Consider the following 25,896-nt stretch of genomic DNA (forward strand, 5'->3'; position numbering starts at 1 on the left):
ATCAGAACATACATCTGGCTCTTCAAGTTCTGATTCGTCAAGTTCTGATAAGCCAAGTTCTGATAGTGCTGAAAATCTAAATTCTGAAGAATCCAACTCAGAGAGCATAGTTTCAGGGGGAGCATCAGAAAATGAAAATGAAGACAACATGGATCCTGGGGGAGCATCCAGTTCTAGAGAAAACCTTCCATCTGCAAGGAAGTGGACTAAATCACATACACCTGATTTGATAATTGGAAATCCTGATGCAGGTGTCAGAACTAGAACAGGTACTTCAAACGAATGTCTTTACAATTCTTTTCTCTCTCAGACTGAGCCAAAGAAAGGGGAAGAAGCTCTTCAAGATACTGATTGGGTGCAAGCAATGCAGGAAGAGTTAAATGAATTTGAAAGAAACAAAGTCTGGACCCTAGTGCCAATACCAAAGAATAGATCTATTGTTGGTACAAAGTGGGTATTCAGAAACAAAACTGACAGTGATTGCATAATTACAAGGAATAAGGCAAGGATGGTTGCAAAAGGATATTCTCAACAGAAGGGAATTGATTATGATGAAACATTTGCACCAGTTGCTAGGTTAGAAGACATAAGGATATTTTTGGCTTATGCTGCTCACAAAAAGTTTACTGTCTTTCAAATGGATGTGAAAAGTGCTTTTCTCAATGGAGAATTGGAGGAGGAAGTATATGTTGAACAACCTCCAGGCTTTGTAGACTCCAAATATCCAGATTATGTCTACAGGCTTGATAAAGCACTTTATGGACTTAAGCAAGCTCCTAGAGCATGGTATGAGACTTTAGCTAAGTTTCTTCTGGAAAGTGGATTCAACAGAGGAACAATAGACAAAACACTATTCTACCTCAACCATGGAAATGACTTACTTCTGGTCCAGATTTATGTTGATGATATCATTTTTGGGTCTACAAATGACAGACTTTGCAAGAAGTTTGCCAAACTGATGCAGTCAAGGTATCAGATGAGTATGATGGGGGAACTTAGCTATTTTCTGGGCCTTCAAGTCAAGCAGAATGAAGAAGGCACTTTTATTTGTCAAACTAAGTACACCAGAAACTTGCTGAAGAAATTTGGAATGCAAGATTGTTCAAGTGCATCCACTCCCATGGCCACTGCAACAAAACTGGATAAGGATACTGGTAAATCAGTAGATATTAGTGATTACAGAGGTATGATTAGCTCTCTACTCTATCTAACTGCTAGTAGACCTGATATCATGTATGCTACCCGTCTTTGTGCAAGATTTCAAGCAGATCCAAGAGAACCTCACTTAACAGCTGTGAAAAGAATTTTCAAGTATCTTAAAGGAACAGCTGATCTGGGATTGTGGTATCCTAGAGAATCAGATTTTAAACTAATAGGTTACTCAGATGCAGATTTTGCAGGTTGCAAAATTGACAGGAAAAGCACAAGTGGAAGCTGCCAATTTCTTGGAGGCAGATTAGTTTCTTGGTTTAGCAAGAAACAAAAGTCAATTTCCACATCAACTGCAGAAGCAGAGTATATTGCTGCAGGAAGCTGTTGTGCACAGATTCTTTGGATGAAGAATCAGTTACTGGATTATGGGTTAACATATTTCAAAATCCCTATTTACTGTGATAATCAAAGTGCTATTGCTATGACAGGTAATCCAGTTCAACACTCTATGACAAAGCACATCAGCATCAGGTACCACTTCATAAGGGAACATGTGGATGAAGGTACAGTGGAATTGCACTTTGTTTCAACAGATCAACAACTAGCAGATATCTTCACAAAACCATTGTGTGAAGCCACTTTTACAAGATTGGTAAATGAACTTGGAATGGTTTCAGGTTCTTTCTCTAAATTTGCTTAGTTTTGTTCTGTTATATTAGACTTTATGATCAGTAAATATAGAATTTAATATCTTTGTGTATTCTGTGCTTAATTGACAAATGTGTTTAAGTACTGACTGTTGTTTGATATATGTTTCTAAACTCTGATAAGTGATATGTCTGTTTAAGTAACTATTCAATCCTATGAGGATAACTGTGCTAGATGCTGACCTAGTAGTCTTCAATAAACAAAGGATCCCTTGTAAGAAGTAATTATTTCTGTGGAAATCTATTGACACAAGCAAATTCTGATAATTGAGCTTAGTTGAGTTTACTTTGTCTATCTTATTACTAAGTCACAAATTAGAATAATGCTACTCATCTGTTAAGTTCTGATACTAGTAAATGTAATAACCCTAATTTTTGGAAAATTTTTGAAACCCTTATGAATAGTGTTTTTGCTGAATGAGAAAACTTTTCATGCCACACTAGGTAGGGGTTCTTTTATGGATATTCTGAGATTTTATTGGCACTCTATATGGTATATAAGTGTATGTAAAGATCGTCAGAATCCAATTTCGAACACTTTGATTTTTCCCGGAAATCCACTAGATACGGAAAGAATTGAGTATAAGGTAACATGATAAAAAATATTTAAATTAAAGGATTATAAGAGAGGATCATAAAAGGAATACAATATATTGAGAAAGGTTAAGGGAACCTAAGTAATAAGATCTCGGGTATGATCCCTCAAACGATAAACGAAAACGAAAGTTAAGCGAACCGTATAACAGATCAGCGGTCATTAGGCAAACAATTAGAAGCTAATCAAAGAGATTAGAAGGGATGATGACATAGCAATGTGACATAAGCATGACATAAGGGGAAGGAGATGTGGTTGATTTAAAACCACACAAAGTCAAGGCTAGAAAGGTAATTAACCAAAAAACAAAACAAAAAGCAACCAACCAAGCCAAAACATTTCATTTTCATCAAAAAACACAAAACCCCCATTTTCTTCATGAAGCTCTCGACCCCTTTTCTTAAAAAATGAAGATCCAAGCTCCACCACTTACTATTTAGCAAGGTATTTATCTAAGCTTCCCCATGGATAGTTACATACTTCCTATAAGTTTAAGCTTCTAATTCCAAGCCAATCTTTTTCTATAAATCATGGAAGAAGATGGTGAATAGTACTTTCTTGAAATTAATTTTTGTGTTCTTGATTTCTTTGAAAGAACAAGCTTGTAGGAGGTTAGATTAAGGCTTTCATGGGCATTTCAAGGATCTTTCATGGATTAAAAGCTCCAAGGAAGGTATAAACTCCAAACCCTAGCTTTGGTTTTGAGTAATTAGGAATGAATATGATTGATATAGTATATGTGAAGCATGAGGCTTGTTTGTTTAAAGTTTGGTTGAGTTGGTAGAGATTAGTTGGTTTTGTGGTGTTTTTGGAGTTGTAAATCTTGTTAATTAGTTAATGAACTTAAGTATAGCTTTTAGTTCATGTTTGAGGGAAGTATAAAGTTGATAATATTGAGTTGTTGGGGCTGTTGGAGTGTGTTTTGGATGGATGTTGGTTGTATGATTGATTTGGGGTTGATTGGTGGTTGTTTTAGAATGGTTTAAATTTGGGAAATCGCGTAAACATAGCCGCCATAATGCCCGATTTACCGTAGACTGTTTTTGTTCTTAACATCAGAACCCTTGAACTCACTGCTAGGTTTTGACCATTGCCATGTTTAGATAGTTCATGTTGCGAGCTTCGTTTTGATATGTGGTTCGCTTAAATCCGATGTACGGTTTAGGAGAAACGACCGTTTTAAGTAACGACGTTTCGCGACCAAACCATTACCCCTCGCCTTACTTTGAAACCTTGGTTAGGGCCCTTAAATGACTAATTGGAATATGAAACAATTATGTAAAGTGTATTAGGCAGTTGGTAAGGTACTCGTGAAAGAATCGCCTTAAAACCCTTAATGGTTAATTTATTAAAAATGGTGGAGCCGAGGATACTCGAGCGACTTAAGTGAATCGTTAAGCGCGAAAGCGAACGTTAGGACTCTAAATGGTTAAAGTCTAGTTTCTTAAGCGACCGGGGTTTAATTCTGACTTATGTTGTTGTTCATAGGTTATCGGACCCACTCTAAGCTTAAGTCTATCCGGGAGCACTCAGGCAAGTTTTCTACCCGTTATACTGTTGTTGTGATGTATATGTGTATATGCATTATCTTGTGATAAATGCATGATTGTTATTAGCAAATTCTTGCGATATATTGGAGCATGTGATATGGTATATATGCATGTCTGTTTCGTAATCTTGATATATATCTGTTGGTTCAAATGCTTATTAGTTGCATAATACCTATGCTAGAGATAAGCGGTAATTTGCATATACCCTTAGAAAAGGGGACCCCAAGGTGAACATATTTCTAAACCGGGAGTCGATGTTCCCGAGTATATTATATATATATATTTATATATATATGGATATAGTTTTCAAAAATATTGATCGAATAAGGTTTATTCGATAACTTTATTTTATTTAATGAATATTATTTGAATATTCATTCGAGGACTTATAACTCTGTTTAATCTATTTAATTATTATTAATTGGATATTCATTTGAGGATGTATGACTCCGTTTATTTTATTTAATGAATATTAATTATAATATTCATTCGAGGTATTATGACTCCGCTTATTATTTAATAATATTCTTTATTTTATTAAAGAATAATGTTTCGATAATCAAACTTATTTTCGATTATTCAAATAAAGATTATACTTTCGTATAAGTATGTCTTTGGTTATTTAATATTCATTTCAAGTATGAGTTTTAACACTTCTACTTCGAATATTTTTATAAGGATTATCTTTATGAGAATATTATTTAAATAATAATATTCAGATATTCCTAATATATCGGGACTGATTTATTTTAATAAATCAGCATTACTCCAAACATTCTTAAAAATGTTTTCGAGTCTTCAAAATGATTTTAAAAGGTAGAGTGGATCCCAAAACTTGTTTTCAAATTCAAGATCTTCCATTTTAAGGGGACTTGAATACTCGCTCAAAAATCTAAGGGATCCGGCTCTGTGGTATATTTTATATTCGCAACGAGGTTGCTGTTTTGATGAATGAATTGATTACTTGCCCAATATTCAGCAAGTAAGCCCATCTAATTGAGTCGGCATAAGCGACAGGCCGGGGTACGGTCTATCAAAGTGTAAGTGGCTGGGTGGCAGTCCATCAACGCGTAAGAGGCCGGGTGGCGGTCCAACACAAGTTCCTTATGTGGCCAGGGTGATGACCGGTGGGGGATTCATCCATCTACTAGTAGAAAAGGTTACTTATTGGTATTTTTGCCTGATCAGCAAGATATCAGGTTTATGCCAAAATTCTTTTTTTTCCAAATTCATTGGATATTGCAACTCTGTTCATACTTTTCATGACAGAGGTTTTCAGGAAATGTATGAGAGATATATATAGGTATATATATATCGGGACTTAATGAAGTATCTCGTAACTTCATTTCATTCAATAATATTTCAAAGATTGAATCTATTCAAGTATTATCTTGTAGTCTCATCTATGTGATGAACTTTTGAAACTAATTATAACTTGAACGGTGGTAGTTCAAGTAGTATTTGGAAAAGATATAAGTATATTGGAGTATCTTGTAACTTCATCTTTTAAACTTATATCTAGTAAATGACTATCTTATGCATGTCAAAGATTTTCAGAAAAACGTTGAGACAAGGTTAGATATATGAGATCACCTTGCAACGATAGTTTTATACAGTTATAAACTGGAACTCTGTGTATATTATGCATGGAAGAGGACTTCCAATATTTTGAAAAGTATATATATATATATACTGAATATTTTGCGACTTCATCGCATTAAGTTATCAACTTGGTTCATTTCTTTTGACCAAGACTTTCATGAGTACTATGAGAAGGCTCATATATTATTAATCATTATACATATTATTTTGGTGGGCTTGCTGCTCACCCTTGCTTTCTTCTTTCATCACACAACATCAGATAGACAAGATGAACAGGACCAAGCTCCCAATTCGCGAGCGGATAGGAAACGTTCCGCAGTTTCCTATAGGCGTTGATGTCGATGTAGATGAGGTAGGAACTACCAATAGGCTAGGCTTTCAACTTTTGATGTATCAAATTATGTATATTTATGAATTGTAATAATGGCAAAGAAATGTAAATTTATTCAGAAACCTTTTAAGGTGTATTGGCAGATAATTGTGGAATAAAATGACTTGTGATTATTTTTGGATGTTCATCTCTGAGACTATAACGTGTGGTGTGTGTGTTTATTGTGGGGTCACAGTACAAAGTAGTTGATTAATTATTAAGATTGGGTGTTATTAAGGGAAATGGAACTCGTGACAACCCAGATCCCCGACCCCGAATTTGGGGGTGTTACAGTAAATCTGCTGAATGTACTAAGTGCTGATAAACCTCACTTATCAAAAGAAAAAGCAAAAGGATCAAAGAATAAAATCAGGTACTCCTTTGAGATCTAGAGTAAAAATGTGGAAGGGACGACCCAAGTGCATTGCTGGTATTAAGTAAATATGCATTAGAAAAGCAAAATATTTTCTTGGTGACTTTTCACACTCTATGATTACTGGAGAAATACTCTGATAATAGCATAAATTCTGATAAGCAGTCATGACTCACTTACACTGAGAAGCCACTGTGAAATGGAATTTAAAAGGATGCATAAAATTAGCACAAAATAGTTGAGGTGGACTCAAGCATGAACTCATTCAACAGTAGGTTTCAGAATAATGACAGCTCTTTAACAAAGTTTTAGTTATGCCTTATTTCTAAGATGTACTGAAGTGAATCAGTCTTTACTCTTTGTCTGACATTTAGCTTAATGCACACACTAATCCCTCAATATGAATGAAGAAAATTACTGTGGTGATCTATGTTGTTTTAGAGGAACAGTCATTGTGTCACATTGCACAAATTCTGAGGGCAAATTCTGGTTGCATGTTCTGATGATTAAGTTCTGAAGAATATAAATCAGAACTTGTATGAGGACTTACTAAGATATGCATTCCTTTTTCGAGTTAAGAAATTATGTTCTGATGACTGTTAAGTTCTGATATAAGTCTAAGTTCTGATATTAAAGTCTAATTCTTTTCTTGACTTATCAGTGGATAAAATTTGATAATAGTCTCGGTTCAAACTAGAATATGTTGAAGTGGGAGATTAATAGTCACTATAGTTAGGGTTAGTGGTACTCGTACTTGAACAGTCAACTTTTACTTACTTCTTGTGCGCATTAAACCATGTTTTCTCTTTCCAATGAATGTTTTTCTTTTTCCAAGTCTGGGGAGACGAGGTAGAATTAATTCTACCTGTCAACATTAAATTTCTTTGCGTCTCCTGGCATTCTCCTGCCTATATAAGCAACCACTTCACATCAGCCTTCCCATCAAATCTTTTCTCACACACTTACCTACATACTTTCTCTATCAAAAACACCATGGTCAGATACAACATGTTTTTGAACTACGAAACCTTCAATATGGAGCTAAGCTGTGCCGATTGGCAGCAGGAATGGCACGTCACTGCCATTCCTGATGAGATATGGGACTCTGTCCCACAGGAGGTCCTCACCCACCTCCTGTTCTTCTATATGGATTACCATCACCATCTGGAGCGATTGGAGGAGGAAAGGCTGGAAGCTCTCCGCTAGCAAGAGCGAATCATACGACTCGCCATTCTGTTTGTCGAGAGTAGGAAGAAGAAATGATTTATTTTCTTCTTTCTGTTTTTCTTCATCATCAGCCTTGCCCTGCTTCTTGAGCTAGGACTAAGGCTGTTGATGTTAGGTTTAGCAGCTTAGGGAAATCTTGTACAAGTACTGATGTAATTTCAATTTCATGAATGTATTCTCTTGATATATTAATGAAATTTGTTTTTGTTTCAAGATTTTGTCTCTGAGATATTTTAATGCATTGTTAAATCCTGTTACATATTCATATTCTGATGACCATATAAATACTGTGTTAATTTAAGTTCTGATTTTCCTTTATCAGTACTTACTCATCTGATTTATCTTGGTTATTTTCACTTGATTTATTTTCAGAATATTAATGTTGCAGTGAAAAATAATTTGAATAAGTGGGAACAGTTTCAATTTTGCATTAAAACTGATTCACCTTGATTAATGGAATATCTGGGTAAGTGGAACGGTTTTTCCTTGAAAAACTGTAAGTGGGTGGTAATTATTTCTTATTTACCGTGCCCATTACTTCTTGCCTTATCTATGTATGACAGTTGTCAAGGTATGCTCCACTACTTTTAAATGCATGTCTTCTAGGTGTCCCAACGGTTACTTTTTGTGTATAAGTAACAGAGAGAAAATATTGTCAAATCTTTTATTTACTTTTCTCTTTTATCTCTCTCTCTTTACTTTTCTTCTTTCTCATCTACTGACGATTTTTCATATAGACATTTTCTCAAACACAATACAGGCAACCGCATTTCTCTTACATTTCAATGGCACCCAAGGACATAATTTTCCATGGAGCAAAGTTTGTTCCTAATAACTTCTCTGCTATACTTAACACGTCAGAGGCACCCTCTGAACTTCATTTTATTCAGGATTTTCTCACTAGTTCTGATATTGGGTACGCTCTAACTGAGCCTGAATCAGTCTCTGGAGTTCAAGTACTGGAGTTCTGGAGGAGTGGAGTATATGATGATGGTGGTGCTCAAGGGTCCCCGAGTATTATTTTTTCATCAGGGGAAAATGAGTATGTTGTGACTTTGTCTACGGTTCGACAAGCACTGCAGCTACCTGAGAACTGTGTTTATTCTACTGTTGACGAACCAGTTCTTCAGAACATGATGGCCAGTCTAGGATATGAGGGAACATTGGCAAAGCTTGGCAAGTTGAAGAGATCTTTCATAAGGAGGGAATGGAGTTTCTTCTTTGACTGCATTACCAAGGCTTTTGCTAACAAATGCTCAAATTTCGATGCAATTCCTATATTCAGCCAACAAATCGGGTATGCTCTTATAAATCAAACTGATTTTGATTATGCAAGTGCTGTCTTAGGTTTTATTGGGGATAGGATGACAGAAGATCGAAATACTGTATATTTTGCCAGATTTTGTCAGCTTATTCAGAGTGTTCTGTTGTAATCAGCCCCAAAGTTTTGGTGATTTAATTCCATCCTTCAGACTAGCTAAAAGAGCTTTCACTGATTTATTTTCTACTGATAATAAGAAGGTTGTGTTAAGGCCCCTCTTAATACCTCTATCTGTCAAACAAGCCTTAATCACCTATGACCCTATTAAGTAAACTGCACTCTATCCTGATGTTCAACCATCAAAATCTCATTCCTCAGTACCTACTATGAAGCCTTCATCTTCCAAACCTAAGAGGGCAAAGACTGTTCCTCAAACACCTCAAAAGAAAAGGAAGATTGCTTTGAGAGATGAATCTGATACTGAGGAACAGGTTCCTTCTTCAGAACCTGTTATTGATGAAGCTGAGAAAGAGACTTCTCAGAAGGATTCTGGAATTGGGGGATCTAGGCTTCTCAAGAGGCTTAGAAGAATGACTGTTCCTGAAACTCCCAAGGAATCCAAATCTGCAAAGAGATACAAGAAACAGAAGGCAAATAGGCCAGTTTCAGCTGATGAAGAGGAAGCAGCTAAGGAAGGGGATCAAGAATCTCTGATCTCACAGGAAAAGGAATTTGCTAAAGTCATTCTTCTCCATCAACTCCGTCTGAAAAGACCAACACACCATCTGTATCTCCTGTTGATCCAGGCACAAGTGCTGATATTGATGTTCAAAACTTGGTTGTGCCTGAAGTAATTCTCTTAGAAGCTCCAACAACAACTAATTCTTCAACAACACCTGTTACTGATGCTGTTCAATCTCCAGAGTTATCTACTACACCTTCTCTGCATCTAGATGCTGATGATCAGAATTTAGGTGAGCATCAGGATATGGCTGTTGATCAGAACTTGGAACCAGATCAGCAATTAGAGGATGCTGAAGCCTCCATTGCTACTCACACTGTTGTTTTATCAGAAGATACTGATTCTGTAAGTTCTGATACTGCAAATGCTGGAGATACTGGTGATGCTGCTCCAAATGCAGATGCTGATGCAACAGTCCTTCAGGACATATTCCTCAACAAACTACTCTTAAGTCTGAACTTGTTAAGAAGTTTGTTACCAGAGAAGCACCAGTGCCTTGGAGTGAAACTCCTTCAGGACAGGAGTGGACTAAGGAATGGAACTCAGTTTCCTGTGTTCCAACTGAAAAGCATCTTGCTGAGCACTTGACTAAAGCTGATGAAATGTTAAATTCTGATGATTTCAAAACCTAGCTTAGAGTCACTGCATTGAGTACTAAACATTTACAAGGTCTTCATTCAACTACTCATGCAGAGCTACACAAGATTCATGAAGAATTTATCAAACAGGAACAAGTTCAAAAGATTGATAAGAAAAAGTTCTTCCAACCTACCTTTGACAGGATTGCTTATATTGAGAAGACTCAAGAGAAACAACAAGCTCAGATTAATGATATTTTGACAAATCAAGCTTCTCAGCAATCACAACTTACTGAAATCCAAGCCTCAGTGAAATTGCTTGTCTCTCGTCTACTACCTGCTGATGCCAAAAAGGGGGAGAAAGTAATTAAGTCCAAATGCAAGACTGACAAGACACTGAAAGGGAAGGATAATGAAAAGGATGATCAAGGAAGCTCTGGAATGGGTAGAGGTCATAGTCAAGGTAGAGGTTTCACATCGAGAAAAGCTGAAATCACAAGTCACAGGACAAGTTCTGATACTGGGAAAAGAATAAGTTCTGCTACTGGTAAAAGGATAAGTTATGATGAACTTTTAGATCTTGATGAAGAAATGTCAAGACAGTTATTTCTTCAGGAAAATCCAGGAATGGACTTGGAGAGTTTAATGGAAGAAGAAGCCAGACTTAAATCAGAGAAAGTCACATATAAATCTGAAGCTTCTGGTAAAAAGTCACTTCCAAAACTCAAAGGCATTGTGATCAAAGAAAGGACAAGTACTGAAGCAACATTGGCTAAATCACAACCACAGATAGATCCAAGATCCAAGGGTAAAGAAAAGGTTGGTGAACCTATCAAGGTTTATGTGCCTCCTGAGAATGAAGAAATCACTGATGAAAAGGTTGATCTTGCTCTGACTTCAAGAAAAGTTCTTAAAACAACCTCTGACATGGCTCAAGTTGTTCAGAGTCAAGAAACTGTAAGTTCTGATATTCAAAAGAAGCAAGTAACCTCTGACACAGCTCAAGTTAACTTGAAATCAGAAGATAGACCAAAGACACTCCTACCAGGATTCACTAAAGCAAAACAGAATCAACCTTTGAAGACTGCTGCAAATGGTTTTGAAGCTAGAGTAGTTACTGGAAAGGAAGCAAGAGATAAAACTGGATTGGGAAGTGCTGATGAAAGAAGAATACAGAACACTACCAATGATCCAACTTCCTTGAGCGAACCAGGTATTGGAGCAACTCCTGAGAGATTGAATCAACTGGAATCTGTACAAATGGTTTACCATACCTACTTGAAAGAACACATCTTGTTGTACTTCATGACAGATGGTAGGGTTTATCATATAAGACAAAATGCCATTCCATTGAAGTATTTTGAAGAATTGAAGCATGTACTATTCTTACTTCAAGTGGATGACAGATTGACAGGAACTGCTGCAAACTATTTGAAGGATCAGATTCAGAGACAGAAAAGCCTTTATTCTGTTAAGTCTGACAGCACATATGTTCCAAAGTACAGAGATCACAAGGGTGATATAGTTGAAATGAAGCCCAACACTGCTAAGATTATAACTACCTTTCTAGGTTACAAGGCTGTGGAATTCAATCTCGAGTCTGATAAAGCTTATTTGATCAGACTGGATCAGGATATAAGAAAAGCAAAGATTAATGATTTCAGGGCTGCAATCTTTCAAATTGGTGAAGATACTGCAGAGCTTAAAGATGCTAAAAGGAGGATGATTGATGAACTTAGATATGCTGAGAGATGTTTGTTGAAGAACTATCTCAGAACAACTCCTGACATCAGAGAGATCAGAAGATGAAGCCAAGTCAAGATCTACAACTGATTAAATTCTGATATTTGTACAGACTGAAGCTTTTATCAGAAGTTAAATGTTGGTAAAGCTTTAAGGACTGTAAGTTATAGGTATCTAGTCTAATTCTCATGCATTTGTACTTAATATTTTTGACATCATCAAATATCTGTTAAACTTGTATATTATGCTAATTTACAAGTTGGGGGAGATTGTTAGATATATTTGATAATATCATGGCTAATATGATTTATGTTTAGTTTTCAGATCTTACTTAACAGGACAAATCAGTACTTAACTGGGAATCAGTACTTATACTGGAAGTCAGGACTTAAGGATATCAGTACTTATATTATCAGGAGATAATCATCAGAAGATGGATATCAGAACTTAAGTGCTGAAGGACGATCAGATAAGGACAGTAGCTGATTAAAGGAAAGAAGATCGAGATAAACATAAGAAGATATATGCATGAAGAAGGAGTTCCGTGAAGAATGGAATACTTGGAAAAAAAGATATCTGATTGATATATTTTAGGAAGCAGAATTATATTTCATATCAATTAGCGTTTATCTTGTAACTGTGTAATATATAAACACAGACATAGGGTTTACACAAAAAGTGTTATCATATTCGAGAAGATTATTCATTGTAACCCTAACAGCTCTCGTGATATTTGTTCATCACTGAGAGGTAACAGTTCCATACTGTAATAGAATTTATTGTTTCAATAAAGTTTGTTTTCTGTTACTTAAGATATTAAAGTTCGATTTGATTGTATTTTACACTGTATTCACCCCCTCTACAGTGTGTGCGACCTAACACGTCTAAAATTCGAGTTGAATAGCATTGAGTTCGAGGACTTAGAATTGAAGTATATTGACTTTAGTACTTCCACTTTTAGCTACACATTTGTAATAATTACCTTTGTAATAGAATTTCGGTTTAATAATTTGTTTTGTATTAGTTTTGATTTAAAATTAATAGTCCGGAAGTGCGGGCGGTTGCACTCACAGTGTGGCGGTTTACATTCATAAACAAAATAAGGGTATTTTTAATGTATGTCTAAGATCACACAATAAATACTAGATTTTATGAGTTTAGATTTTTTTATTGGTGAAAATATTGTGCATGCAGCGGTTCATCGTATTTATAACGAGAATGCCAATCAAAATATCTTAAACTCATAAAATTTGGTACTTATTATGTGTCATTGGGTACATACTAAAAAAAACGAGAAAGTATGAGAAAAATTAGAGGTCGTAACTCACAAGTAACACGGTAAATGAGCCGATACGCTCACGAACAGTTCGATAGTTAATTCAGAAAAAATTCGACTCAGAGGTCGGTTTGATTTATAAACGAGTCGAACATGTGTAAATGAGTTGAAATTGAGTACAATATAGTTCAGCGTGAAAGTTCGCGAAGAAATTCGATTGTAATCTTCGCGAACAAGTTCATTAATATAATCCGTGAGTAACGTTCGTGAACACGCTCGTTGATTTAACGTGTGAATAAATATATGAATTTATAGTTGTATATGCTCGTAAATTTATTATAATACACGTTTATGAAATAATAATAATTGAATAATTATATGTATATTTATCAAAAATATATTTACCATCCATTATTATTTTTTATTATATTTATAAACTTTTTATATTTACTTTTTAGATCAAATAAACTTTTTATATTTATAGGGTTTTAAATTATAATACATGCTAGATAATAATATTTAACTGTTTTATTTAACCTATGTTCATGTATTCAAATAGTGTGTAGTTATCACTATTTAAATAGAAATATTGTAATTTAATCAAAATCCGAATGCTAAATACTTAATTTATTTGTTAGGGGTGTAGGGTTTTTAAATTTTTTACATTCATTTTGATATTATTTATTTATTAAAAAAAGAAATAAGTGAAACCCATACAAAAATTCGAGAATCATGAGTATGAGTTGGATTGTTTGTAAACAATATTTATAAGTTGTTCTTTAAGTCATAATTTCGTGAATTGTTCATTAGAGTTCGAATTCTATATATTTTTAACACTTTAAAAACATGAACACTTGGGCTCTGTTTGAATTTTGGATTGGGAATTGGGAAGGGAGGGGCCGAGTTTGTCAGGGTTCAAATTTAACGACTTTTTTTGGGAAAAAAATTAAAATAGGGTTGGGTTTTGAGGGTTGGTGGGGGTTGGTGGGGGTTGGTGTCAGCACCCCAAATCGGGGTGTGGTGGAAAGGAAATTTACGCCCCCAAGCTGCCCCACTTTCCATTGTCTCATTTATTACTTTTTTTTGCTACGATTTTGACTTTCTTTTAAAATATACTCGTTTTAAGTTACTTTGGTATATAGAAATAACGGTGAAAGATAAATTTAGACTATTTTTATATAAAATTAACAAAAATGATCAATTTCTGAAAAATTAGCCAATTTTAGCCGATGTGATACCCAACTGTCAGTGGAGTATTCACTTTATACGAGATACCCAACTGTCAGTGGAGTATACAATATATGAAATAACCAACTATCAATGAAGTATTTTATACAAATTGGGATACCCAACTGACAGTGGAGTATTCAATCGGTCAAAATTGGCCACTTTTTTCATAATGACTATTTTTGTTAATTTTTTTTAAAAATAGCTATTTTTGTCATTTTTTCAGAAATAACATACTTGGAAATATAATTTATTTTTATATTAATTTAATATATTAAGTAATCTCTTTAATTAATTAGTCACCCTTGCATATTTTCATATAAGCTTACTTTGTTTGTTTGTTTTAAAAAAGTAATTCTTCTTTTCTAATTTAAATATCAATATAAGAAAATTTTATAATATAATAATAATAATAAATAAGATAACCCTTCACCCCTAACCCTCATATCCAAACAAAAGAGAGCCAATCCTACTAATCCAACCCAACCCAACACAACCCTACCCTTACCTTCTCAGTCATGACTCAAAAAAAGTGTAAACAGGTGATAACTTGAAAATTGAGAAACCCTAAAGAGAAGGGGATGTAGCTCAAATGGTAGAGCGCTCGCTTTGCATGCGAGAGGTACAGGGTTCGATCCCCTGCATCTCCATTTTTTTTGTTTAATCTGATTACATTATCCTACTTGTAGTTGTTTCTAGTTTCTACTACTTGCTACTGCCTGTCTGGTCTCTCCAATGGCAGCTGTCCCTCAATTCAACCTTGCTCCTGACTTGCCCGTCTCAAGACTCTGCTTAGGTATTTTATACATCATCCTAACTCTTTTATTCTGAACAAACCATCCACATGATGTATGTATATGTATATACGGTTTTTATGTTGCTAGTATCTTTATGTTGTTTATGTAATCTTTGTAATTGAAATGACAACCCCCACCTCAGGAACAATGACTTTTGGTCAGCAGAACACCCTGTCTCAGTCTTTTCGTCTTCTCGATTACGCGTTCCATGCCGGAATTAACTTCTTTGATTCTGCTGAAATGTAATTCCCCTGTTTTCTATTTCTTGTTGGTATAAATGTATGTAACTTTGCGTGTGTTAAATTGGTTTGACAAGTTTTTTTAACCCCAGGTATCCAGTCCCTCAAAGTGCTCAAACTCAGGGGCGAAGCGAAGAGTATCTTGGCAGTTGGATTAAAGATAGAAATATACCCCGTGATCGTGTTGTCGTAGCCACTAAGGTCATTTCCCTTGACCTTCACTACTTAGTTGAGCATTGTCATTTTAAAATTGAACCTAGCATCTCTAACACTCAGCTTTACATTTTCCTTGATAAAAATTTATAATATTGAGACATCCTCATGTTTTCAATGTCCTCTGAAGTTAGTTTGTTTTTATTAAACGTACTTGCAATATTTGGAGAAAGAAATGTGATTTTAGTAGAAAGTTGAAAAGATAAAAGAGAGAGAGAGTCAATATGAAGAAAATAGGAAGGCTCTAAAATTTTGGAGTTCGTTTTCGTTGCATTTTCCTAAAATTATAACTTTAGGAGCTAATTGAGGAGCTTATTGGTGATGTACCAAGTAGAAACCTTTTTAGCTCGGCTGGTTCTTGAATTTGATGTTTACATGGTGGTATATTTCCATATTGCTGATATTCAACTCAGTTAGAAGAAGATTGATTTGGATATTAAAATGTGGCTAGCTTTTTTTTTATTCAGGTTAGTGGACCATCTGGACAGATGCATTGGATTCGAGGGGGGCCAACAAGTTTGGATGACAGTAATATAACACATGCCATTGATGATAGGTAGGATTTCACTTATATGACATAAATATCATATTTACTTAATATGTATGTGCTACTTACATCTTCACATTATGGAGTTACCAAGCAGAGTAATGCTTTTGATATTGTGTGAATGTGTCTCTATTAATGTGGTATTTTGTTGTGCCCGCTGCAGCTTATTGCGGCTTCAAACGGATTACATTGACTTGTACCAGATTCATTGGCCTGATCGGTCTGTATGTTGGTCTCATATTGTGATTTCTAACTACTCTTGATAAAAATTGAAGCGGAATGAGTAGCTTATTATTCAATTATGTTACCTTCGATGGTCTGCGTACAGCTATGTACCGATGTTTGGCGAAACTGAATATGACCCAACCAGGCAGTTTGATTCTGTGGGGATTGAGGAGCAACTAGATTCTTTAGGTAGAGCTGTTGATGCTGGGAAGGTAGTTAGATCTATAGACTTTTCCTTCTGTAGTCAATTATTTTTTACAGGCACAGTATTCCTTTTCTTACAATGAATTTGTTTTTCTTAGATCAGGTACGTAGGCCTTAGTAATGAAACACCATATGGTCTTATGAAGTTCCTACATGTTGCAAAAAGAACTTGCGAGTTTCCCAGAATAGTAACTGTGCAGGTGTTGTTCGACTTCATTCTAGTTTGATAGTGAGACCTCTCTCTCTCTGAAACCCAGTCCTCCACATAACCACAATAAGCACAGTTTATTTGCTTTTATGTTAGTGCATAACTCGATATATTTTTCTGTCCTCTAGAACTCCTACAACTTGCTTTGCCGAAATTTTGAGTCTGGACTGGCCGAGTGTTGTCATCATGAGAGGTAATATCACATGTGTTCCATTTTTTTTTTATAAAAAAATTCTCCTTATTTGCTATCAATCAATAATGTGTGCCTTTTGCGTTTAATGCCACACTGCAAAATAGGAAACTATCCAACTGCATTGCATCTAAAACATATTAATATGTTTCGACAGTTTGTAAAGTGTACCCTGGAGAGAGTATGAAGACATGAAGTATATATGACAGTTTTGTTTCTAGCAAATTTGGGCAACAATAGTGTAAAAACATTTAATTTCTGTGCACTTTCCTGAGCTCTTCTTGGTGAATGGCTTTACTATTGTCTCCATAATTGGAATTTATGTAATCATGTTTATGTTGAAACGCTAATTAAACCCGAGGAGCATGTTACTGTAGAAGTTTCTTATTATTGGGTAACAAATTATTGCATGCTGATTAAAATAGTGGAAAGTTTATAGGCATCGACACATGTGAAGTTATTTGCCTACATCCTTATCAAAGGAACTTTAATTAATGCTTATTGATCTGATATCAGAATTATATACTCCTGGCACCATCTTATTGGGTTTCTACAGGATTAGCTTTTTAGCGTACAGTCCTCTAGCAATGGGCATACTTTCTGGTAAATACCTCTCACCTGATAAGGGGCCAACAAATGCTCGTTTGAACCTTTTTAAAGGTATTTCCAACGTGTTTAAAAGCTTGTGATATCTGTTGATTCTGGCTCTGATAAATACTATTTCCCTGTTTAGGAAGGTATTCAGAAGGAGAGTCCAGATACAATCTGTCTAAAACTATCATAAAAGAAGCTACCAAGGTATGCTAAATAGCTCAATCTTATTTTTTTATTAAATTTTTTATCATAGACACAAATATACTGCACAGTTACATATTTTCAATGTTTATAAACAAAGCCAGAGAATTGCATAATTTTCTGTTGGTTTTCACATTACTAAGATCTTTTGTTTGTGAACTTGTTTAACATGCAGTTGTTATTGGTAAACTGTAATATGATCTTGTCTCCTGTTGTTAAAACTTGAATAGTTTTAAATATTGCTCTCTATGGTCTTATTTTCATATTGAGTATAGTAGATGATCAGGATTCAGGAAAGCCCATAGAAGAGCTAGATGTTGATTCTCATGTGGATCTCTTTTTCGAGAAACTCAATATACCCTCAACTTCATATTAAGTTACAAAACCATGCTTATTTCACTGCAAACTCATTTACTACTAACCTAATTTTGCAGGCATATGTTGCCATTGCGGAAAAATATGATATAAATCCTGTATCTCTTGCAATTGGTACGATCTCTCTCTCTCTCTCTCTCTCTCTCTCTCACACACACACAGTGTGCTAGCAGGTGCATATGTGACTTTTTCCATAGTTGACCGGTGTAGAGTCTTAATTTAAAATATTAATCTTCTGTATTATGCAACATGGTTAGAACTTATTTAGTAAAAAAACATGGTCAGAACTTAGACGTGTTCAAGTACTCATCTCCTTATATTTGAACACGACATTTATGTTTTTGACACCTTTTGCTTAAACAAATAGAAGTATGTGATCTCTATTCAATATATTATTTGATATTTCCATTGTACACACAATCTCAGTAGTGCATCCTCGGACCTAGGTGAAGGTTGCTTGATGTGCAAAAAATATTTTTAGAAAACAGAAACTCAGTGATTTAAATAACGTTACTCATAGACCTGAGATTGCGGTTATAAGTTCAAAAGCGCCCCCCCCCCTCTCTCTCATTCGTTTCCTGCTTTTCTGTCAACTGCATTCTTCTTTCTGTTCAAATGACTTGTATGTGCAGAACCTTGTAGCATGTCTAAGTAGTAGTTACTAGTTAGTCATCCCATCTCTCTAATTCATGTATTTGTGGCTTATATAAAAAGGAAAATTTTATGTTTTTAAGTTGTTGGTTTATATGCTAAAGGAAGGTTGTTATTAAATTCATCTCAGAGTGTGTTTCTTGCTCTTTTCTGGTAGAATGGCATTCCATAGATCATTAATTTCTTCAACATCATGTAGTAGAACTTAAATCCATCATATTCTCTCTAATTCATGTATTTGTGGCTTATATAAAAAGGAAAATTTTATGTTTTTAAGTTGTTGGTTTATATGCTAAAGGAAGGTTGTTATTAAATTCATCTCAGAGTGTGTTTCTTGCTCTTTTCTGGTAGAACGGCATTCCATAGATCATTAATTTCTTCAACATCATGTAGTAGAACTTAAATCCATCATATCGATATAACTCTGATCTCAGTTTAATGTCCTTTATAATGCAGAGATTTTAATATCCCATGTCATATTGAAAGCTGGGTACACAATATAATAAAATATTGTGTTTGATTGGGAGAATATAATGAATTGAATCAAAGGGAATCAATGGAGTAGATTAGAAAAAAAAATAGTTTGCGCAAATTTTTTATGATGAGATTTGGGAGGAAAGTCCCCATGAAGAATGGATCATTTTGTAATAAACTGGATACTACCAACAATTTAATATCAGTTGCAGTTGATTAAACACAAAAAACTCAAGTCTCCTTAGAATAACAAAGCTGAAAGATAATCACGCTTACAATATCGGACAGTTCGAGAGGTCCGTTCTCTCCCAATTCAATTAACAAGTAAAGTGACAAATATTTTCATAACCCTAATTGCCTTCCTCGCTTCCCTTTTATCCCTTCTTCCGTTTTGACCCTTTTGCCCCTCTGATTAATTTAACTTCCTTCCTTGCCCTTGTGCTCTGTACTTCCTTTTTTGCCCTTCCTTGCATACATAATTAGTCTATGCGTATTTGTATTATTCATCACATTACCCGGGGCCCAAGAACTCACCTTGGCCTCAAGGTGAAATTCTGGAAAACGTGCAGCAATGTCAACTGCATTCTCCCAAGTTGCCTCAAACAAAGGTAATTCCTTCCATTTAATGAGCACCTCCACATTCTGCTTTGCTTTGGTCCTGGATGAATTTGACGAATATCCAGTAGCACTTCAGGTTCAGCCACTAACTGCAAATCCTCAGAAAGCTGGTCTGGAATGGTGGTGCTAGATGGTAATGGGCCAATAGCCCGTTTAAGTTGAGAAATGTGGAACACAGGATGGACTTTACATGTATCTGGCAGTTTTAACTTATAGGCAACTTCCCCAATACGCTCCAAGATGTCAAACGGCCCATAGAACCTTGCTGATAACTTCTCAAACGGTCTCCTCGCTATTGATTGTTGTCGATAAGGTTGTAGCTTCACATAAACTTTCTCCCCCACAGTAAAAGAATCAGGACGGCGTTTCTTGTCAGCATTAGCTTTCATTGTCTGTTGAGCTTTGAGCAAATTCATGTGCATATCGTCCAAAACTGCATCTCTTTCCTGCAGTGAGGCTTCGACACTATCCAATGGTGATTGTCCTTTATTCATACGCGTAACCATGGGTGGATCTCGCCCATATAAGACCGCCCATATAAGACCTTGAAAGGTGTAAGTTTAGTAGACATATGTGTCGAAGTATTATAGGAGAATTCAGCCCAATGCATCCACTTGGACCATGATTTTGGCTGCCCACTAACAAAGCATCTCAGGTATGTCTCCAACGTTTTATTAACAATTTCCGTCTGACCATCTGTCTGCGGGTGGTAAGACGTGCTTCGCTTTAATTGCGTCCCTTGCAATCTGAATAGTTCTCGCCAAAAATTACTCAGAAAAATTCTATCTCTGTCCGAGATTATTGATCTAGGAAACCATGGAGTTTCACAATTTCTCGGACAAACACATGTGCAACAGTGAGTGCTGTAAATGGATGTCGCAAAGTCAGGAAATGAGCATACTTAGAAAAACGATCTACCACCACCAGTATCGTATTAACTCCATGGGATAGTGGTAAGCCCTCAATGAAATCTAGAGTAACATCTTCCCACACCTGCACAGGTACTAGTAAAGGCTGGAGCAAGCCTGCAGGGGCTTGTTGTGACACCTTATGTCTCTGGCAAACCTCACAGTGTTGTACATGAACCTTAATATCATTCCGCATCCCCACCCAAAACCACTCCGCTGCAACTCGAAGATAAGTCTTAACATCACCTGAATGCCCTCCTGTTGGGGAATCATGGTACATTTGAAGTATCGTGGGAATAAAAGATGAAGTTCGAGGTAAGATCAGCCGGTTTTTATACAACAGTTTATTTTCTTGCAAACTGAAATGCGTATGCTCCTTACTTCCAGCCAACAAATCTTGATGAATTTGATGAAGTAATGGATCATTATCAATCTCTGCATTCAGTGTAGTCCAGTCAATTGTTTGGGTTGTCAGCAGGGAACCCAGCTCAATGTTTTCAGCCGTCTTCCGGGACAATGCATCCGCAGCCCTGTTAGAACTTCCCGGTTTGTATTGCACATCAAAGGAATACCCCATTAGCTTAGTAATCCACCTTTGATACTCAACACCCACCTCACGTTGCTGCATAATAAAACGCAAGCTTTGTTGATCCATCTTGACCAGAAAATGGCGTCCCAATAAATAATGTCTCCATTTTTGTATAGCCATGCATATGGCCATGAGCTCCTTTTCGTATATGGATTTGAGTTGTGCTCGAGGCCCAAGTGTTTTACTGAAAAATGCCACTGGTTTATTGTTCTGCATCAATACAGCTCCCAAGCCATACCCGGAAGCGTCTGTTTCAATCACAAATTGCTGACTAAAGTCTGGTAATACTAATACTGGAGGACTGATCAATGCTTCTTTCAACTGATTAAACGCAATGGTAGCTGCATCTGTCCAACCAAATGCATCTTTCTTTAGTTGTTCAGTTAAAGGGTGAGCTGTGTGGGCGTATTTCGACACAAACTTCCGATAATAGCCCGTCAAACCTAAAAAACCACGTAACTCTTTCAGATTTGCAGGTTGTCTCCACTTGATAATTGCTTTTACCTTATCAGAATCTACAGCCTTGGGCTGATACCACGTGGCCCAAATATGCCACTTCTGACTTCCCAAAATCACATTTTTTTTATTAACTACTAGCTGGTTCTGCACCAATGTGTCCAGCACCGTACCCAAATGTTGACAGTGTTCTTCCATGGTTTTACTGTAGACAAGAATGTCATCGAAAAATACCAACACAAATCTTCTCAAATATGGGCGAAGCACATCGTTCATTAGGGACTGGAAAGTAGCAGGGCCATTCATAAGTCCAAAGGGAAGTACCAAGAATTCATAGTGGCCATCGTGGGTCCGAAACGCGGTTTTGTGAGTGTCTTGAGGCCTTACCCGTATCTGATGATAACCCGCCTTCAAATCTAATTTCGAAAAAATTGTCGCACCATGGAGTTCGTCTAGTAGTGCATCAATCATAGGGATCGGGTATTTGTCAGGAATCGTTTCCTTGTTCAATGCTCTATAATCTACGCAAAATCTCCAAGAGCCGTCTTTTTTCTTAACAAGCAAGACCGGGCTCGAATAAGGACTGTTAGATGGCTTAATAATTTCTGCATCTAACATTTCTTTAATTAACCCCTCGATCTCGTCCTTTTGACATTGAGGATATCGATAAGGTCTGACCCCTACCGGATTGGACCCTTCCTTCAGTAAAATGGTATGTTCATGCCCCCTTTCTGGTGGCAGCCCTGGTTTAGCTTCAAAAACCATAGCATGTTGGTCAATTATTTTTTTTAATTCTGCAGGAACCTCTGCTGCGTTTCTATTCCCATTGTTGTTCTCTGCCTTATATTTTTCTACCACATTCAGCTCTATATAAAAACCTTGCTTCTCCTTGCGTAAAGTTTTTAACATTGCTTTTAAGGAAATTCGAGAATGAACCAACGAAGCATCACCAACCAAGGTAATTGTACGCCCCTCCGCCTCAAATTGCATCACTTGAGTTTTCCAATTGCTCACAACTGTGCCCAATGTTTCTAACCATTCTACTCCAAGTATTATATCCGAGTTTCCTAGCTCCAGTGGTAACAGATCCACCACGATTTCCACGATTCCATCTAAAATCAGTGCCACACATTTGCATAACCCTCTACCCCGAATGGCATCCCCGTTGCCCAACGACACACCAAAACTTCCAGTTTCATCCAATTTAACCCCCAACTCCTCCACTAATGACGATGAAATGAAATTGTGCGTAGCCCCCGGGTCTATCATGATCACAACTTCTCGCCCCTTTATCATACCCCTTAACTTCATCGTTTTAGGATTTGATAGACCTATAACAGAGTTTAATGACACTTCAGGTTGGATATTTACCTCAGGCAAGCTTTCATCCGTTGGAGACATGGGCGGGTCGCTTCCTGTAAATTCCGTGCCCTCGTCCTCCTCCTCCTCGATTAACAATACGCTGAGCTCTCTCCGTTTACATCGGTGTCCAATGGACCATTTCTCATCACATCTGAAACATAATCCCCTAGCTCGTTTATCCTATAGCTCCCTATCTGTTAACCTCCGCATCTCACCCCCTGTTTTGCTTGAGCCTTGTATTGACGTCGTTTTGGGGGCACTGCTAGAGCTTTGTGATTCTCTTGTTTGTGTCACCCAACTACGAACCGAAGTGGGACTGGTGTGATTGTTGTATACTGTCGATCCCCCGACACTTGGACTTCTAAACGAAACTGCAGAGTATTGACTCCCCTTGAATCCTCCCAGACCTGACTTCTTCATCGCACTCACTTTATTCCGCTCTTCAACTCTCAGGGCTAATTCCATTGCTTGTTCAAGGTTGATTGGGTTTAATAATCGTACCTCAGCGCGAACATCGTTTTTTAACCCATTCAAGAATTGCCCCCAACATGATATTTTCTGGCATTCTGTCCAATGGTGCTGCCATTTCGATAAATTTTCTGCGATACTCCGACACCGTGGTGGTTTGTACTATGGCCAACCATTGCTCACATAAAGATCCTCTTCCTGCTGGTCTAAATTGCCTCAACATATACTCTCTTAATTCATCCCATCGTCGAATTGGCCTTCTTTTGTTCTCCCACTAGAACCACCTAAGTGCATCCCCTTCTAGAGCTACCACCACTGCCTCAAGCTTTTCCAACCCCGACAATCGGTAAAAACTGAAATACCTTTCGATTCTTAATATCAACCCATCCGGGTCTACTCCATCAAATATAGGCATATCCAATTTTCGATACCGCCAACCCCCTGTACCTAAGTTTCCACCATTCCCTCCTGAATTTATAGCTCCTGATCCCCATATCCATCAATTCCTCCATATCCTCCTGAATCAAACATTTGTCCACTCGCCCCTTCTCCTTGTCGTCCTCCCACTCCTTGCACCAAACCCTCGTTTCCCCCGAAAATCGCCAAAGATCCCGGAGAAGTCCCCATTTTATTAACACTCCCTTCTGGTTTGTTGAGTAGTGGTACTTGACCCCCTTGTATTTCTGTGATGGCTGACCGTATCTCCGATTGGAATTTGACTTGTTCGGTTTTCATCGAATTTATAAGCGATTCATGAAATTCACGGGTGCGTTGGACTCTTCCTTCTAATCGCGCTGCCATGGCATCCAAATCTGTACCCAACTGTTGCGTCACTTTTGATTGCCCTTCTAATATCATCTCCGACAACGAGTGATGCATGGCTGCAATCGCCCTTTCGACTGCCTTTGTCACCATTTCTGAGACTGTTCCATCTAGATCTGCTATTTTTGCTTCGATCTGTTCCACTCTTTGGTTGACTGTAGGCGGCCCCATTGCTTCTCGATCGATAACAGCTCTGATACCACTTTGTAATAAACTGGATACTACCAACAATTTAATATCAGTTGCAGTTGATTAAACACAAAGAACTCAAGTCTCCTTAGAATAACAAAGCTGAAAGATAATCACGCTTACAATATCGGACAGTTCGAGAGGTCCGTTCTCTCCCAATTCAATTAACAAGTAAAGTGACAAATATTTTCATAACCCTAATTGCCTTCCTCGCTTCCCTTTTATCCCTTCTTCCGTTTTGACCCTTTTGCCCCTCTGATTAATTTAACTTCCTTCCTTGCCCTTGTGCTCTGTACTTCCTTTTTTGCCCTTCCTTGCATATATAATTAGTCTATGCGTATTTGTATTATTCATCACACATTTCTTCTCAAATTGGGAGGTTTAAGCTCTAATTTAGGTTGTTAGGAATGTGATAGAGGAACAAATGAGAATTTTGAACATTTAACCATTATATGGTTCCAATTTATTCCGTGATCGTCAAATTTATAAAATTTAACGCTTATTGTTTGTCCTTGAGCACACAATAGAAAAAGCGTTTCATTTAACCCAACTAAACACAACTTAAGTCGATTGCATTATTGTCTTGTCAATTTATAATTGTATTGTATGCGCTTCTTTACCAATCTTAATTTTTTTGTGGCAGCCTTTGTGTTAAAGCACCCACTTGTAGCTAGTACCATATTTGGAGCAACCAAATTAAAGCAGCTTCAAGAGGTTATTAAAGCAGTTGATGTTGAGCTGAGTCCGGAGATAATCTCGGATATTGATAATGTTCACTCCAAGTTCACCAATCCTTGCCCCTGAGCAATTCACTGCTTTCGTTGACTTGTTGTTTTCACATTTTTGTCCATGACAATCTCATATTATTAGATTATTAATATTTTCTTATCTTTTTATTCCCAGAAATTTTACTTTGATCACTTTGTTGGGCTAGTATATGTTAATTCTTGGAAGCCTAATATATTACTTTTGGGCAAAATCTAATATATGATATATCCAGAGGTAACAGATTACTTGCATGTTAGCTGGCTTCTTTTAATCTGTTGAATAGAGTGATAGTCCGATTCAGTTGTATACTTGTTCTTGTTTGTTAAGTCTCTTGTTTACTTGTTAAAAATTAACTAATAAAAATTGAATAATTAAATCTAAAGTAAAGGCGGTGG

The 25,896-nt window shown here is 36.6% G+C and overlaps 1 protein-coding gene and 1 non-coding gene across 2 annotated transcripts; both read left to right on the forward strand.

The window, feature by feature from the left end:
• The first annotated feature begins 14,980 nt into the window (after positions 1 to 14,980).
• TRNAA-UGC (transfer RNA alanine (anticodon UGC)) lies at positions 14,981 to 15,053 on the forward strand. The gene has a single exon. It is a non-coding gene; the product is annotated as a tRNA-Ala (tRNA).
• On the forward strand, positions 15,018 to 25,699 carry LOC141708561 (uncharacterized). The gene is made up of 12 exons (XM_074512244.1): positions 15,018 to 15,199; positions 15,343 to 15,442; positions 15,532 to 15,640; positions 16,120 to 16,208; positions 16,363 to 16,419; positions 16,528 to 16,636; positions 16,727 to 16,828; positions 16,965 to 17,029; positions 17,583 to 17,686; positions 17,760 to 17,824; positions 18,256 to 18,310; positions 25,377 to 25,699. Exons 1-12 carry the CDS (start codon positions 15,139 to 15,141, stop codon positions 25,535 to 25,537), a joined length of 1,077 nt encoding a protein of 358 aa, XP_074368345.1. The 5' UTR covers positions 15,018 to 15,138; the 3' UTR covers positions 25,538 to 25,699.
• Positions 25,700 to 25,896: the final 197 nt, after the last annotated feature.

The sequence above is a fragment of the Apium graveolens genome, chromosome 2, assembly GCF_009905375.1.
Source record: "Apium graveolens cultivar Ventura chromosome 2, ASM990537v1, whole genome shotgun sequence".
Classification (NCBI taxonomy): domain Eukaryota; kingdom Viridiplantae; phylum Streptophyta; class Magnoliopsida; order Apiales; family Apiaceae; genus Apium; species Apium graveolens.

Coding starts and splice junctions, on each gene's coding strand:
- LOC141708561 (XM_074512244.1), top strand. CDS start 15,139: ATGGCAGCTGTCCCTCAATTCAACCTTGCTCCTGACTTGCCCGTCTCA. Junction 15,443..15,531: donor TTCTTTGATTCTGCTGAAAT/GTAATTCCCCTG, acceptor TTTTAACCCCAG/GTATCCAGTCCCTCAAAGTG. Junction 17,687..17,759: donor TCGTTTGAACCTTTTTAAAG/GTATTTCCAACG, acceptor TTCCCTGTTTAG/GAAGGTATTCAGAAGGAGAG.